Raw genomic sequence first — 13,283 nt, 5'->3', positions numbered from 1 at the left:
AAGACAGATGGGAAGAACCTTTCTTTGGTCATGCAGGTAATGGAAGCAGCCTGATCCCTAGAGTTATATAGAACATACAGATTAATTAGCAGAGGAATTTAATTCACAGGGGAATCACCCTGGGCCATGTACATTTGACATCACCCAACTTTGTAACTGGTTTCTGAATGTTTTCAGTCATATGGCATTCTTTTTGAGATGGAAAGACCAGAATATTCCAGTTGCATAGAGCTTTTTGCTTTTGTTTATGAGGCCTTTTCTAATATTCCTTGCACTGTTTTCCTTTTGACAAGTGCTGACATAATTCTGAAAAAGCGTCAGCTCTATCATGATCCCAAGGTTTCACTCTTGGACAATTAAGGGTGACTTGCACACCATCATTTAACAGATGAATTTAGGATAATTGTTTCACACATGCTCCACTTTATGTATATCTATCTTAAGTATAGTTGCTTTTTAATGCCTACTCACTATCTCATGATGGTCTTCTGTCATTCTTTACAGTCAGCATTCAATAACTTACCATCATTCACAGACATTGTGATCTCACTATTCATTCCCTTTTCCAGGTCATTTAGAATGTGTTAACAGTATGGGTCTGTCATGGTTTAAACCCAACCACAAACCTCGTTCACTCACTCCCCCCCTTCTTGCCCTCCCCCTGCTCCTGGAGGGATGGAGAGGAGAATCGAGGTTGGGTTTAAACCATGACAGGGTCCCAGCACAATTTCCTTTTGGAATCCATTGGTGGTCTCTCCAGTGGCAAATCAAAAATTTTTGTTTCTCATTCAATTAGATTAAATTATATGAGTCCACATGGTGATCTTTCCTCTTGTCCCGTAGCTGCTTAGTTTCTTGTTCTAGATGGCCATGAAGTATGAGAAGTAAACTTTTCTTACATGGATCCTGTTATATATTATTTAAATGTTGGAGTGGAGTACCCAAGGAAGTGATAGTGGGTGTTGCATAGCCAGACCAAATTTATAATGAAAAAGAACTACAGGGATAATTCCAGTAACTAAGAGAATATCTAGGGAATCCTTTTGTGTGGTATACATTGTAAACCCGAGGGTATCAAACTTTAGACATCCAAGTAGTGTAATATGTGCACACACTTTTGTTACAGGAAATGTTGGTGATATTCCTGCTATGGCTGAAGGTTCTTAAATGTACTTTACATCTGCAGAGCACTAGCACCTGTTTATTATTTATTTCAGATGTGTGTCTAATTTGCACTGGAAAGAGTGTGAGCCATCTAAAAATCTTAATTCATCTTGTGTTTTGTGGCTTTTCTTAATGCATGCTTTTCAGTTTTTTCCATCAAGCAGTTTGCAATTAAGTTTGGAGCTTTATGTGATTGTATTTTCCCTGTCATATGGCTGAATCTGCGCCTACATTAGGGTATTATAAATAGAAGTTAAACTGTAGGAATGCTGCTATTTTTCACTTTTTAATTTGGGAGGTATACTGCAAAAGGCAGATAAGTTCTAAGATGAAGAACCAAAGGTAGAAGCTTCATTTGCTTCTGTTGTTTGTAAAGGGTACTCATTATATGTAGCTGGTTATAAAAGAATGTTTTTGTTACTGTGTAGGAAGTTAGAAAATTGTAGAGGCATAGCCAATCTAACACTCAGGCTGTTTAGATTAACTTTTTTGGCAGGGCTCTGTCTCCTAAATAAATAATAAATTGATGTTCTTTTGTCTTTCTCCAAAATTGCTCTCCAGTACCCAGCATTGCCACCCTGCACACTCATATTGTAGGTCACAGTGTACAGAAATATAGCATGCTTTAAGCAATATTCTTTTGGACCCTTTAAATTTTGTGGTTGGGACCTCACTAAATGGCATGTTAGAGAGAACGTTATGCTCTTTGATCTCTCACCAACCAAGAGAACTTCTTCTCAACATGTATCATTTTCATCATCTTAATCATAGGCTGAAGGCAGAATATTTTATTTTTAGATGTACTGCCTATTTATATCTCCACATTTTACATTTCCATGAGTTGCATGAGTTGGTCTCATTTAAAGAATGAAGGAGAGCTAGAAGAATGAGAAGAGTAATTGATCTATGCTTACAAGATCTGTGCAAATATCATTGTATATATAGATATAGAATATGTATTCCCCATATATTCTCTTTTTCAAATCTTAGATGAAATTCTGTAGTTTTTCTTCTTCCTTCTTATTATTAAAAATTAGATGTGAAGGTTAAATGAATGTACTCTTCAGAAATTGATTGCATTTAATAAAATGTTTCCACAAATTTACCTTTCAGACTGATCTAAAGAATGACCCTTTCTTTAAAAAAAAAAAAAAAACCAAAAACAAAAAAAAAAACAACAGATTGTACTTTTCTTTTTTTTTACCCCTGAAATTTATAATATGGGTATAGATTATCCTTAAATAACCTTTTTTTCCGAATTATGGCGATGCAGTAATTTACATGTTTGCTTTGCAAAGCAGAATGCAAAAGATTGAGACAAATCATAGGAAATACTTACAAAGGTGCTGGCAGATCTGAATTTTCCAACCTACCTACCAAGTACTGTGTTGCAGTGGCTTTTTGTTGTCTTTGCTATTTTTTTTTAATTCTGCTTGAGTTAGGAAAACTCTTTTTTTTTTTTTTTTTCCAGTATTTGCACATGATTGAATATTAAATATTTCAAAGAATATCAGTGAAAACCGTCGGGAACATTGTAAGACTTAGAAAAATAACCAAGTTGGATTTATAGACCTCATTAAGGAAGAGGAATAGAGAGCTTCTGATAAGACATCTAAAGCTGTAAAATGTAATGAAACTGGATCAACCTTTCTTCTTTTTATTCATGCAGCACCAGAGGGTCATAAAGTTATTTTGGTGTACATCAGTTGCAGAAGAATTTAGAAGGTTTTCAGTTACACAGAAATGAAGTGGATTTTCAGACATTTTTGTCTTTTCAAGGTGATCAGATAGGTTTGTATTTTTTTTGTTTTAGATGAGTTTCTGATAGGTCACTGTGCCCACGACAAGGAATCAATGATCGATTCTCAAGCATGCATTCATCACCAGGGAAGAAATGTGAAGAAATGTTTCTGCCTATTTTCCACCCTGAAAAATCATTGCCCAGTTGGATAGGTGAGCTGATGAGTTAAGCAGAAGCCTATTGTAAGTGTATGCAAAAATACACAGGAAGACAGTGTTTTTTACTCTGGAAGACCTAGCCAGCCAACCTAAATCAGGAGTACACATCGGATACTGAACGATGTCAGAAGGGCTTTTTCAAAAGGCTAGAGGAAAAACACAGGGCTAAGCACACTGCATCATTTTTTATTATCTTCCCTATGCTTAGAAAGTGAAGTGAAAGAACAGACTGCTGGACAAAGTAAGCAGTTTTGGTTTATCTCTTCTGTTTTGCTTTGACTCCTCAGTTGTTCATTACTTCTTAGGATGCACTGCTGGGTTGAATTTACCAAATAACTGCTTCAGTATGGCAAAACCTGTTATCTTGTAGTATTTCTGTAAATGGTAGGGGCTTTTTTAAATTTAAAATGGTGTGATTGAAGCAGGAAGTAATGTAGGTATCAGATTCTGATTTCAGTCACAGTAGAATAAATTTGCTGTGAATCCATTCTTTCAATTACGTTACTCTTGATTTATGTTCTGGTATAAGTGCAAAACAAGCCTTAAGCAAATGACTGACTTGTCTACGCTGATACAGACAGATCTGTGCACTGGAAGCCACTACTAATACAAACTAAAATTCTTATTTTTTTATGCTATCCCTATGTCCTGGGTTCAGCAGTAGCAGTCATTTTCCTCCTTCTTAGTAGCTGGTGCAGTGCTGTGTTTTGACTTTCAGCCTGGGAACAGCGATGATAACACCGATGTTTTTAGTTACTGCTCAGATGTTTAGACTGACCAAGGACTTTGTGAGTCTCATGCTCTGCCAGGAAGGAAGCAGAGACAGGACACCTGACCCAAACTAGCCAAAGGGGTATTCCATACCACAGCATGTCATGCCCAGGACATAACTGAGGGTTACCTGGAAGCGCTAGGGCACTGCTCGGGGTCAGGATGGGTATTATTGGTTGGAGGGTGGTGAGGTGTTGTATTCTCTTCACTTGTTATTTCCTTTATCATTATTATTATTATTGGTGGTAGCAGCAGTGGTTTGTGTTATACCTTAGTTACTAAACTGTTCTGATCTCAACCCGTGGGAGATACATTCTTTCAATTCTCCTTCCCATCCCTCCAGGAGCAAGTGAAAGAAAGGGGTTGGGGGGTGGGGGGAGTAGACTGTGTGGTTCTGATTTATGGCCTGGGCTTAAACCACGACACCCTACTTTTAATGACAGCACTGGAAGTAAACTAGTGGGTGTGCCGGAAATTACTTCTGGTGTTATTCATTGATTTGTAAAACTACAGTTAAACCTGAATCTGAATCACATATACATACAGAGGAGGGTGACCAAGATGGTGAAAGGCCTTGAGGGCAAGATTTAGGATAAGTGGCTGAAGTCACTTAGTTTGCTCAGCTGTAAGAGAAGGCTGAGCGGAGCCCTTACCACAGCCTACAGCTGCCTCAAGTGGGGCAGCAGAGGGAGAGGTGCTGGTCTCCTTTCTCTGGAAGCGATGACCAGCGATGGAACATGAAGAGATGGAATTGAAAGTGTGTCAGGAGAAGTTCAAGTTGGTGGTCATGTGGTTTAGTTTTAGGTAGTCCTGCGAGGAGCAAGGGTTTGGACTCGGTGATCCTAACAGATCCCTTCCAACTTGAGATTTTCTATGATGCTATATTTACCCTTTCTGAAAGTTTTGAAACTTTCAGTTCAGTGCTCACAGAGATCACTATAATAAAGGGGTTGCATAAATCTCCTCCAATATAGTGCTTTCTTTTGAAAACAAAATATTTGGCTTGTCCTGAACTGAAAATAATTTGGTGTATGATCAGGCCAAAAATCTGGCTAGCTCATTTTCCTAAGACTGTCAGTTATGTAGAAAGGAGTGTATGAGATCAAGCATATAAATATATCTATCTTGCATGCTGCCTCCAACCTGCAGTTAATGGAGCTCCTGATTTTTAGGTTGTGATTTTGGGCATAAGAATCCCTAATGGATTTTTCTTCAACTTGGTGAACCCTTTTTATCGTTCAACCTGCATAAACTTCTGTCATCTCAGCACTTCATGGAAAACAATTCCACACTTAAGTTTGGTTTATTGTAAGGAAGTATATGCTATCATTTATTTTGCATATGCAACTTTGTAATATATGTGATGCCACTGTTAGGAAAGACCAATTATTTCTTATTCAGCTTGTCATGTACACACAATTTCATAGATGTCTGTCCTGTTCCTCATCAGCTGTCCATCTTTGAGGATGAAGAGTCATTGATTTAGTCATTCTTCACACAGTTGTGCCATAGCTTTAATCTTTCTTGTTGCATCTCTGTATCTCATATGGTTTTTCTGTGTCTGTTCTATAACATGGGGATGACATGCTACTGAACATGTTACCACATGTAACTGCACAGTGTCCCTTGTGAGGCACAACAAGGTCCTAACAGGTGGCAGTGGCTCATAGTTCGCCACTTCTAAAACTGGTTTTGCTTTTCTTAACTTCTACTGGACATTACTGGTTCATTACAACTTTCACAAAACTTTCCCTGAATAGCAATAGCTTGTTCAGAGCCCACTCTTCTGTGTATGCGGAGTTAGGACTGGCTTTTTTCCCCCATGTTCCTTACTTTTTATTGTACTCGTGCATTAGCAAGGCTTAATGCACTGAAAGATTGTTTGCTTTTCTAAAAAGTCACATATATTCTCTGGTGTTTATTCAGGATGTTATTTATATACTTATCCAGTAGCAAATTTTTCAACATCCTGCCTGAAAAATACGAGATGAAATATTCAAATTATTAGAATGTCAATTATTTTTGCAAATGAAGCTAACATTTTTGACTGATGCTTTCTGAGCATTTAGCATAGATACTTTCAGAGTTGTTGACATTGGCCTTCTGAAAAGTCAGGTCTGTTAAAGTTACAAATTAGCTATTGAAAAGTATTTAGGCTTCTACATCCTAATTTGGAATACATATCTGTTTATAAAGACAATGTAGGACGATGAAAATAAAAGAATTAAGCTAAAGGTTTTATAAGGGGCAAAGGGCAGGCTTTTAAAGTATTTACATAATAAACTCTCTTGTGGGTAGTGGGAGTTGGCCACCTCAATTCCTTTTAAAGTCTGATCCTGAAACCATTTTTCAGGCTGTCAAGACTAAGGATGGTCTTCATATATGATATAAACTCCATAGTCACTTGCCAAGGCCAACATTTCTGAAGGACTTTTTCTTCTCTAGAGAGATATAAAAGCTATTTTAATACTTTTCAGAGACCTACAACTCCAAACAAAACTCTAAAATATTTAAATCAATTCATTGTAGCGTTAAATATTTGAAAAGAAGTATCTGCATGAAATTTCACTGTTTTCTTGTATTATTAAAGTTGTATCATTTCCCAAGAGACTAATTAAAAAGAAATATAGCAGCTGGTGAGGCTCTGAAGTTGGGCTTCAGGAAACAGTGGCTTTAGTTTGAAAATAAGAAAATTCATTACAAAGGCTGTGGGATTTTTCTTATAAGGGAAAAACGAAGCTTTAGTATTTCACCAGCCACTGCTATACAGGTGATGAAACAGCAGAAAAATAAAATGTCTAGTCTCTTTGCACAAACAAAAGTATAAAATTTTTTAGATACAAGTGTATAAGGAGGGTATGCAGGCATGTAACAGCAGACTTGATCACACAGACCTATAAAAGGCGTCTGCTGAATTAGTCCATGGTGCTGTTGTTACTGCCTGGTCAACCATACTGGGAAAAAAAAACCCAAACAAAAAAAAAAAAAAAACAAAAAAACCCCAACAAAACAACGAACAAACCTAGCCCAAAACAACAATCTAGAACACATACAGAGAAAAACTGCTTAAATGCTATGGGAATAAAAGGTTTATCTTTTTTACCAAAACAAAAAAGAATGTGACCTCTTTAGTCTGACAGATGGGAAAAGGAATCCCTGTAAAATTCATACATTGAGGGAAAAATCTGCCCATTCATTTTGTGTTTCACCTGCACTAGTGGAAGTTGAAGAATGAAGACAAAGGTAGAAACTGAACAGCTGTGTTGAGGAGACGGAGAAAGTGGGTTACATGCAGGGGGAAGAATATCCAAGCTTAAGGTGGAAGTCGTATGATAAGAAGAGAATTCATATCAAGCAATATTTTTATTTAAATTAGTTCTGTATCTGGTGCTTATATGATGTAATAAACTGTCAGTCCTATAAATACATGTGTAGAGACCATTGAAACAAGCATCTGTTTTCTATGGCTGGTATGTCTAATGAAAGTTGACCTGTACTGTCTGGGAAGTAAGACACTTGTCTGAAAAACAGACAGTACATTTCTTTGGCACAAGACAAGTGCTTGCAGTTGAGTTAATATGACTGACAGAGTCCTGTTTATAATAACTCAACATGAGGGAATTTATCTTTCTCTTTTCAAGAAATTTTTCTGAAGATAGTATTCCACCAAAAAGCTTCAACTCTAAGCTCTGGCATTTCTTAGTTTAGGAGTTTGGTTTTGTTACCTGGACCAAATAAAGAGGTTTTAAAATAAGATTCAATAAGATAAAATAATTTTAAGTCTTGTGAATGACATTCCAAGGATATTTTGCAAAGTACTTCTGAAAAAACCAGTCTTCCATACTCTTTATTTGAATTATTTTACATAATTTATCTTATGTAATACTATGGCTTTGCATACTGTAGCTCAGCAATCAGAGGCATATTCTCCATAATAAACCTTAAAATCAGAAGTGCAGACTCATACAATTTTTCCTTTAGACCAAGCCTTAATATTGTAATTTTGAGATATAATGTTAAAAAAATATGGTGGGGTTTTTTTTAATCTGCTGAATGTCTTTCATTGTGTTGTTTAAGAAAGTAGATGGCAAAGATGAGTATTCACAGTAACAAAAGGTATGACAGAATAATAGATAACATAATGATGTGGGAAAGTAATCAATATTAATCTTTAAAAGGTTTTGTATCTGGTACAGACATCACATAGCTGGGGGAAAAGGGGGGATTTGTCTTCCAGAAGAGATTCTTCTAGCAGCATTTATGAAGTTTTCCTTGTTTTCGTGTTTTGGGGTTTTTAACATCAGCTTCAGTGCTTCATGATCTAAGATGAACTAAGTACTCCCACTCTGTGTATGCATACTCTAAACAAGTAGTCCCCTTTTATAGCCTTATTTATCTGGGAACATTATACAAGTCTGATGTAAACAGAGAACCTGGGCATTCACAAAAACTGCTTATTGAAGAAAAATTGATTCAAAGCCCAGTAATGAGAAACTTAGCAGGACCTTCATAAAAAATAGAGAAATTGTTTGTGTCCCAGAAATTCCTTTTCAAACTTTCTATTGCTCGCTTCTGTCAGATATTCATTAGGGACTGTACTGGTAGGACAAGGGGTAATATGTTCAAACTTATATAGGGGAAGTTTAGGTTGGATATAAGGAAGAAGTTCTTTCCTGTTAGGGTGGTGAGGCACTGGAAGTTGTGAATGCTCCATCCCTGGCGGTGTTCAACGCCAGGTTGGACAGAGCCTTGGGTGACATGGTTTAGTGTGAGGCGTCCCTGCCCATGGGAGGGGGGTTGGAACTAGATGATCTTAAGGTTCTTTCCAACCCTAACTATTCATGATTCTGTGATTCTGTATGTATTTTCCCCACTGTGATGTATAGAATTTACTCTTTTTAGAAACCTCCAGCTCTGCTTCTAATATTGGATCTCACATGATCATTGTACATGTCATGGATTCTTTTTTTTTCATTTAAGTGGCACAAATTGTCAGCTGAGTACTTCAAAGTCTTTAAACTGATTGAAAGTCATCTCTTAAAAGATACTAGAGAATCAATGTTGGTTTTCATTCATTTCCTGATGTCTTGCTTCTAGTCTGATTGTAGAGTTGCCTTGTGGTACTCTTTTGATAAAAAGGTATCAGTTGATACAGTTTAAATTAAGCTCTTAGTTTTTATGTCTTAAACTCCTACCTCATTCATGAAAGCTGACAAGCAAGATTGTTTTAATGCTCCTAGAGTGTCAGTCTGATTCCCTTCTGGTTTCAGTCTCCTGATTATCTCTGGTGTATGCATGCTAATTTTTTTTCTGAGCTCCCTCCTATAAGGAGATTTAGGTTTCATTTTGAGAGGGTATTTGCACATAATTGACACATTCAGCTTTTCTGCAGTATCTGGGTACGGGGCTATGCCATATGTGACTCTTCCAAAGACAGTGTGAGGACATGCTTCATTCTGCGTCATGCCATTAAAGTACCTCGCTGGCCAGATCTGTGTGAATGTAGCCAGCTCAGTTCAGAGGGACAGCTCTCTGCATGTGGATACATGTCAGAACCTGGGGCTTGGTCCCTGGAGTGATCTAAGAACGTTAACAGTAGTAGCAGTGGTTTAGGAGGTCTTTCAGTTCTGTATTCCTGACTGGCAAAAAATATAGGCACTTATATGAGCAGACTTAGCAACTCCAATCATGAGCATCCTTAATACAGGTATATGAGATACAGATATAATGTCTGTATAGGAAATGAGTCCAGTTTTCTAGACTAACATGTGACATTTTCCTCTGATAACTTTTGCAGTGCAGTTCAAGTTGAGTTAAATGCCTCCAGTGAAACATAGCACAGATGTTTTCACATATATGTGACAAATTGTTCATTGAATACATAAAAATAAATGGATGATACTGCTTTGTTTTCCAATAGAATTCTAACAATTATTTCATGCATGTATAATGTATCTAACTTAGTTTACTGTTTCATTAAGGTCTTGGCATTGACAACAGGACATCTTTACCACAGAGCAATTCTTCTCCATGGGATGACTCACATTTCAATATATCCATGCATGCAGCAATCCGACATGGAAAATGGAAGTTACTAACTGGATATCCAGGTAATGAAGTTAACTCCTTTTTGTACAGTATATCACATCTCCCACCTGCCCCAAACACATTTTAGTTCTGTTTAATGTGTGTTCATTTCTTTTCACTATTCTGCTAATTTCTCAGGTTTTTGATCACATGCAAAAAATCTAGAAAGGACACTTCTAAAATCCAAATTACATATTATGTCAAGTTGGAAGGGACAGATAAGGATCATTGAATCCAAGAAGCAAGTCCATTATATTAATTGATATGCAATTAAGTGACATAGAATTTTGAATCCCAGTGGTGCAGCTTTTTTTTATAAAGCGGACTCCTGTATAGGTAGCCCTGGACTAGAAACTCTGGTGCTTGGTGGAGTTAAGGAATGCAGCAACAGTCACTGTCCAGTGGCTTGTCAAAGGACCTAGTGAATTCGTTGATTGCATTATAACTCTATGTCTCCATACTGCTGCACTGTATCTGAGAATTAACCCCTGGTCTGTTCCTCTTTCTGCAGGCTGCAGTCATTGGTTCCCTCCACCGTCTTTGTTCAATGAGTCAAGGATTCAATCATCTGATCCACCAACAAAGAGACTTTGGTTATTTGATATTGTTCATGATCCTGAAGAGAAAAATGATTTGTCTGAAAAACATCCTCATGTGGTAGAAAAATTGCTCTCACGGCTTCAGTATTACCATAAACGTTCAGTGCCCGTGTTCTACCCTGATGAGGATCCCCACTGTGATCCAGCAGCAACTGGGGCCTGGGGTCCTTGGGCATAGTGCACAGCACCTCATCCTGCAGAACAAGCCTGTAGCAGAGCCTGGTTTATGGACTCAGTGTCCTCATCACATATTTCTTACCTTGTTTATTAAACTGTTGCTAATTGTGAGATCATGCCTTGAGTAATTTAGTAATTTTTACTCTTAAGATGTGTTGGAAATCTCATTGCAGTCTTTACCCACTCTCTCCTTCCAATTGTGTGTGAAATGTTGTTTAAATTATAAATCTGTTGTTCAAATATGCATTGTCCAGAATATGGTTTTAATGAAGAAGGAAAAATGTTGCCTCCTTCTCTGAAAGAGATTGCTTCTCTTAGAAAGCTGCAACGGTCATGGCATCAGGGACATCCAGTATGCATTTATGTTGGGGAATAAACTGATTTTCGTTTTCATGTTTGTCCAGAAGACAAATTCTATTGAAAGAGGTTACATATCTGTAAAGAACAGGAAAAATAAACCCTAATAGCTGACATAATAACTTTTGCCCTTATCATGCACCTCTGTCTAGAAAAGGGAACAGATGGAAATCTCCAACAGAAAAATGAAACAGACAAAACCAAAAAGCACCTCCCAGAATACAGCAAAATCCATCATCTATCAATATTTATATCACTGTTTATATGTCAAACTGGAGTAGAGACTGGTGGTCAACTGGACTGTCAGGTAGAGGGATCTGGACAATCTGAAAAAATGGGTGAACAAAGACTTCATGAAATTCAATAAAGGCAGAGTCCTGCACTTGGGGTGAAGTGCCCCCATGCAGGAGTACATACTGGTCTATGACATGATAAAAAGCTTTTTTTGCAGGGAAAAAAATCTAAGTGTCTTGCTGGACAATAAATACAACAAGATTTTCCATGCGCTCTCTGGGTGAGGAAGGCCAACCACATGCTGTTCTGTATAAGCAGGAAAGCAGCCAGCACATTAGTGTTTATTCCTCTCTAGCAGCATAGCATCACATTTTGGGCTTCCCTGTACAAGAGAAGTATTGACAAATTGGAGTGAGTCTAGTGGAGCACCATGAAGATGCTGAAGGGGAGAAGAGCAAATGAGGGGAGGATAAAAAGATTGGTTAGTTTATGCTGGAGAAGAAAGAGAAATGGGAAACTGCTATCCTCATCTATGTAATGGGAGAGCATAAAGATTAAGCCAAACTCTTCTCAGAGATGCACTAAGATGAAAAGCACACAGGGAACACGTGGAGTTCTGGTTCAATATAAGAAAAAAAGAAAAATCACATCATGAAGGGAATAAGGGAAATAACAGAACTGCAAGGTTGTGGCATCCCTATTCTTGTAGATGTCCACTCCTTGGCTGGAGAAGACCCTGAGCAATGTGATCTATCCCTGTAGTTGAATCGAATTTAAAGTTAGCCCTCCTTTGAAGGTAGTGATGAGGAACAACCAAGTGACCTCCAAAGGGCCCTTTCTGCATGAATTATTCAGTGGTTTTATGATGAACAAAGCCTTACTTTTATTGCCTGCCTAGTGAGTACCCTTTCTCCTCAGATTTTGTTTCTTTAATACCGTAACAGAGACTGTTTTCATCCTGAAGTGCATTCTGAGCCATGAAGAAACCAGGCCAAGCAACATTTCTCAATTGCTCACCAAACTGATGCAAGATCAACCCACCAGCTCTCTTAATGTCTCAAATCTTGAGTCTGGCAGGAGTTCTGATACTGCTTCTCAGTGTCCTTAGCCAAGTTTTCAGGCTGCAGAGCTCTAGCTGTCATCCTCTCCAGAAAGCAGGGATCTAATTCCCTATTTTCTGGCTCCAGGACCAATTCCTATAAACTGTGCTAAAATTTAGTACACCTTTTCCCAGTATTTCTTCAGAAGACCTGTGATAATTGATAACAAACAGATTCATGAAGAAACAGGCTTCGCAGAATTTTTTTTTTATTTTTTTAATACAAAGATAAAACATGGAAAATATGAAACTTAAGAAAATTGAAAATACATATAGAAAATGAACAGAAATTCTTGCTTTCTGGCACAGCTGATTATCCATTACACTGTCTTAAACCTAGCTTGCCTTTTCCACCTTTAATGTTTTCCTACAAGAAGTGAAGCCAAAGCTCTCCAGAAACTTGTTCAGCTGTTCATCTCTTTCCTGAAGAATCTCATGGTTTTTTCTCTCCTTTGTCACTTCCACTCATTTATTTCAGTATTTTTTCTATTCTGTTTCATTCACTTTCTTCAGCTTTGGAGGTGAGGATAGAAGAAAAACAGTTGGGAGGAAATAATTCTCCTATATAGTGGGTAAACATGTATTCTCCATGGTTTGGCTGGATATGTTTTGGAACCCTGTTTCAGACCAAGGGTCAATATCCTTCTCCATTCATTCATCAAAAAAACAGTTGGTTGCAGCAGAATATGACCAAGACAAGCATATCTAAGAAGCTGTTCAGATTGTCCCTCATCTTCTACAATGACCACTCAGAATCCCAGAGATTTCACCTTTACATATTAAGTCGCCTTCAGTTTTCTCTTCTATGAGGTTGCACAACTTCTCCATTGGGGTCT

The 13,283-nt window shown here is 37.6% G+C and overlaps 1 protein-coding gene across 1 annotated transcript in view; it reads left to right on the top strand.

Annotated features, from left to right (window-relative positions):
* The window catches only part of ARSB (arylsulfatase B), a 72,601-nt gene extending 61,453 nt beyond the window's left edge, over positions 1-11,148 (top strand). The window contains exons 7-8 of the mRNA XM_065661519.1: positions 9,876-10,004; positions 10,493-11,148. Of these exons, the coding sequence (XP_065517591.1) occupies positions 9,876-10,004; positions 10,493-10,758 (395 nt within the window). The 3' untranslated portion in view covers positions 10,759-11,148. The remainder of the gene's footprint in view (positions 1-9,875; positions 10,005-10,492) is intronic.
* Positions 11,149-13,283: the final 2,135 nt, after the last annotated feature.

Source organism: Lathamus discolor, chromosome Z, assembly GCF_037157495.1.
Source record: "Lathamus discolor isolate bLatDis1 chromosome Z, bLatDis1.hap1, whole genome shotgun sequence".
In the NCBI taxonomy this organism is placed as follows: domain Eukaryota; kingdom Metazoa; phylum Chordata; class Aves; order Psittaciformes; family Psittacidae; genus Lathamus; species Lathamus discolor.
Note: the sequence above shows the minus strand (reverse complement) of the source record. Positions and strands in the feature narration are given on the sequence as shown.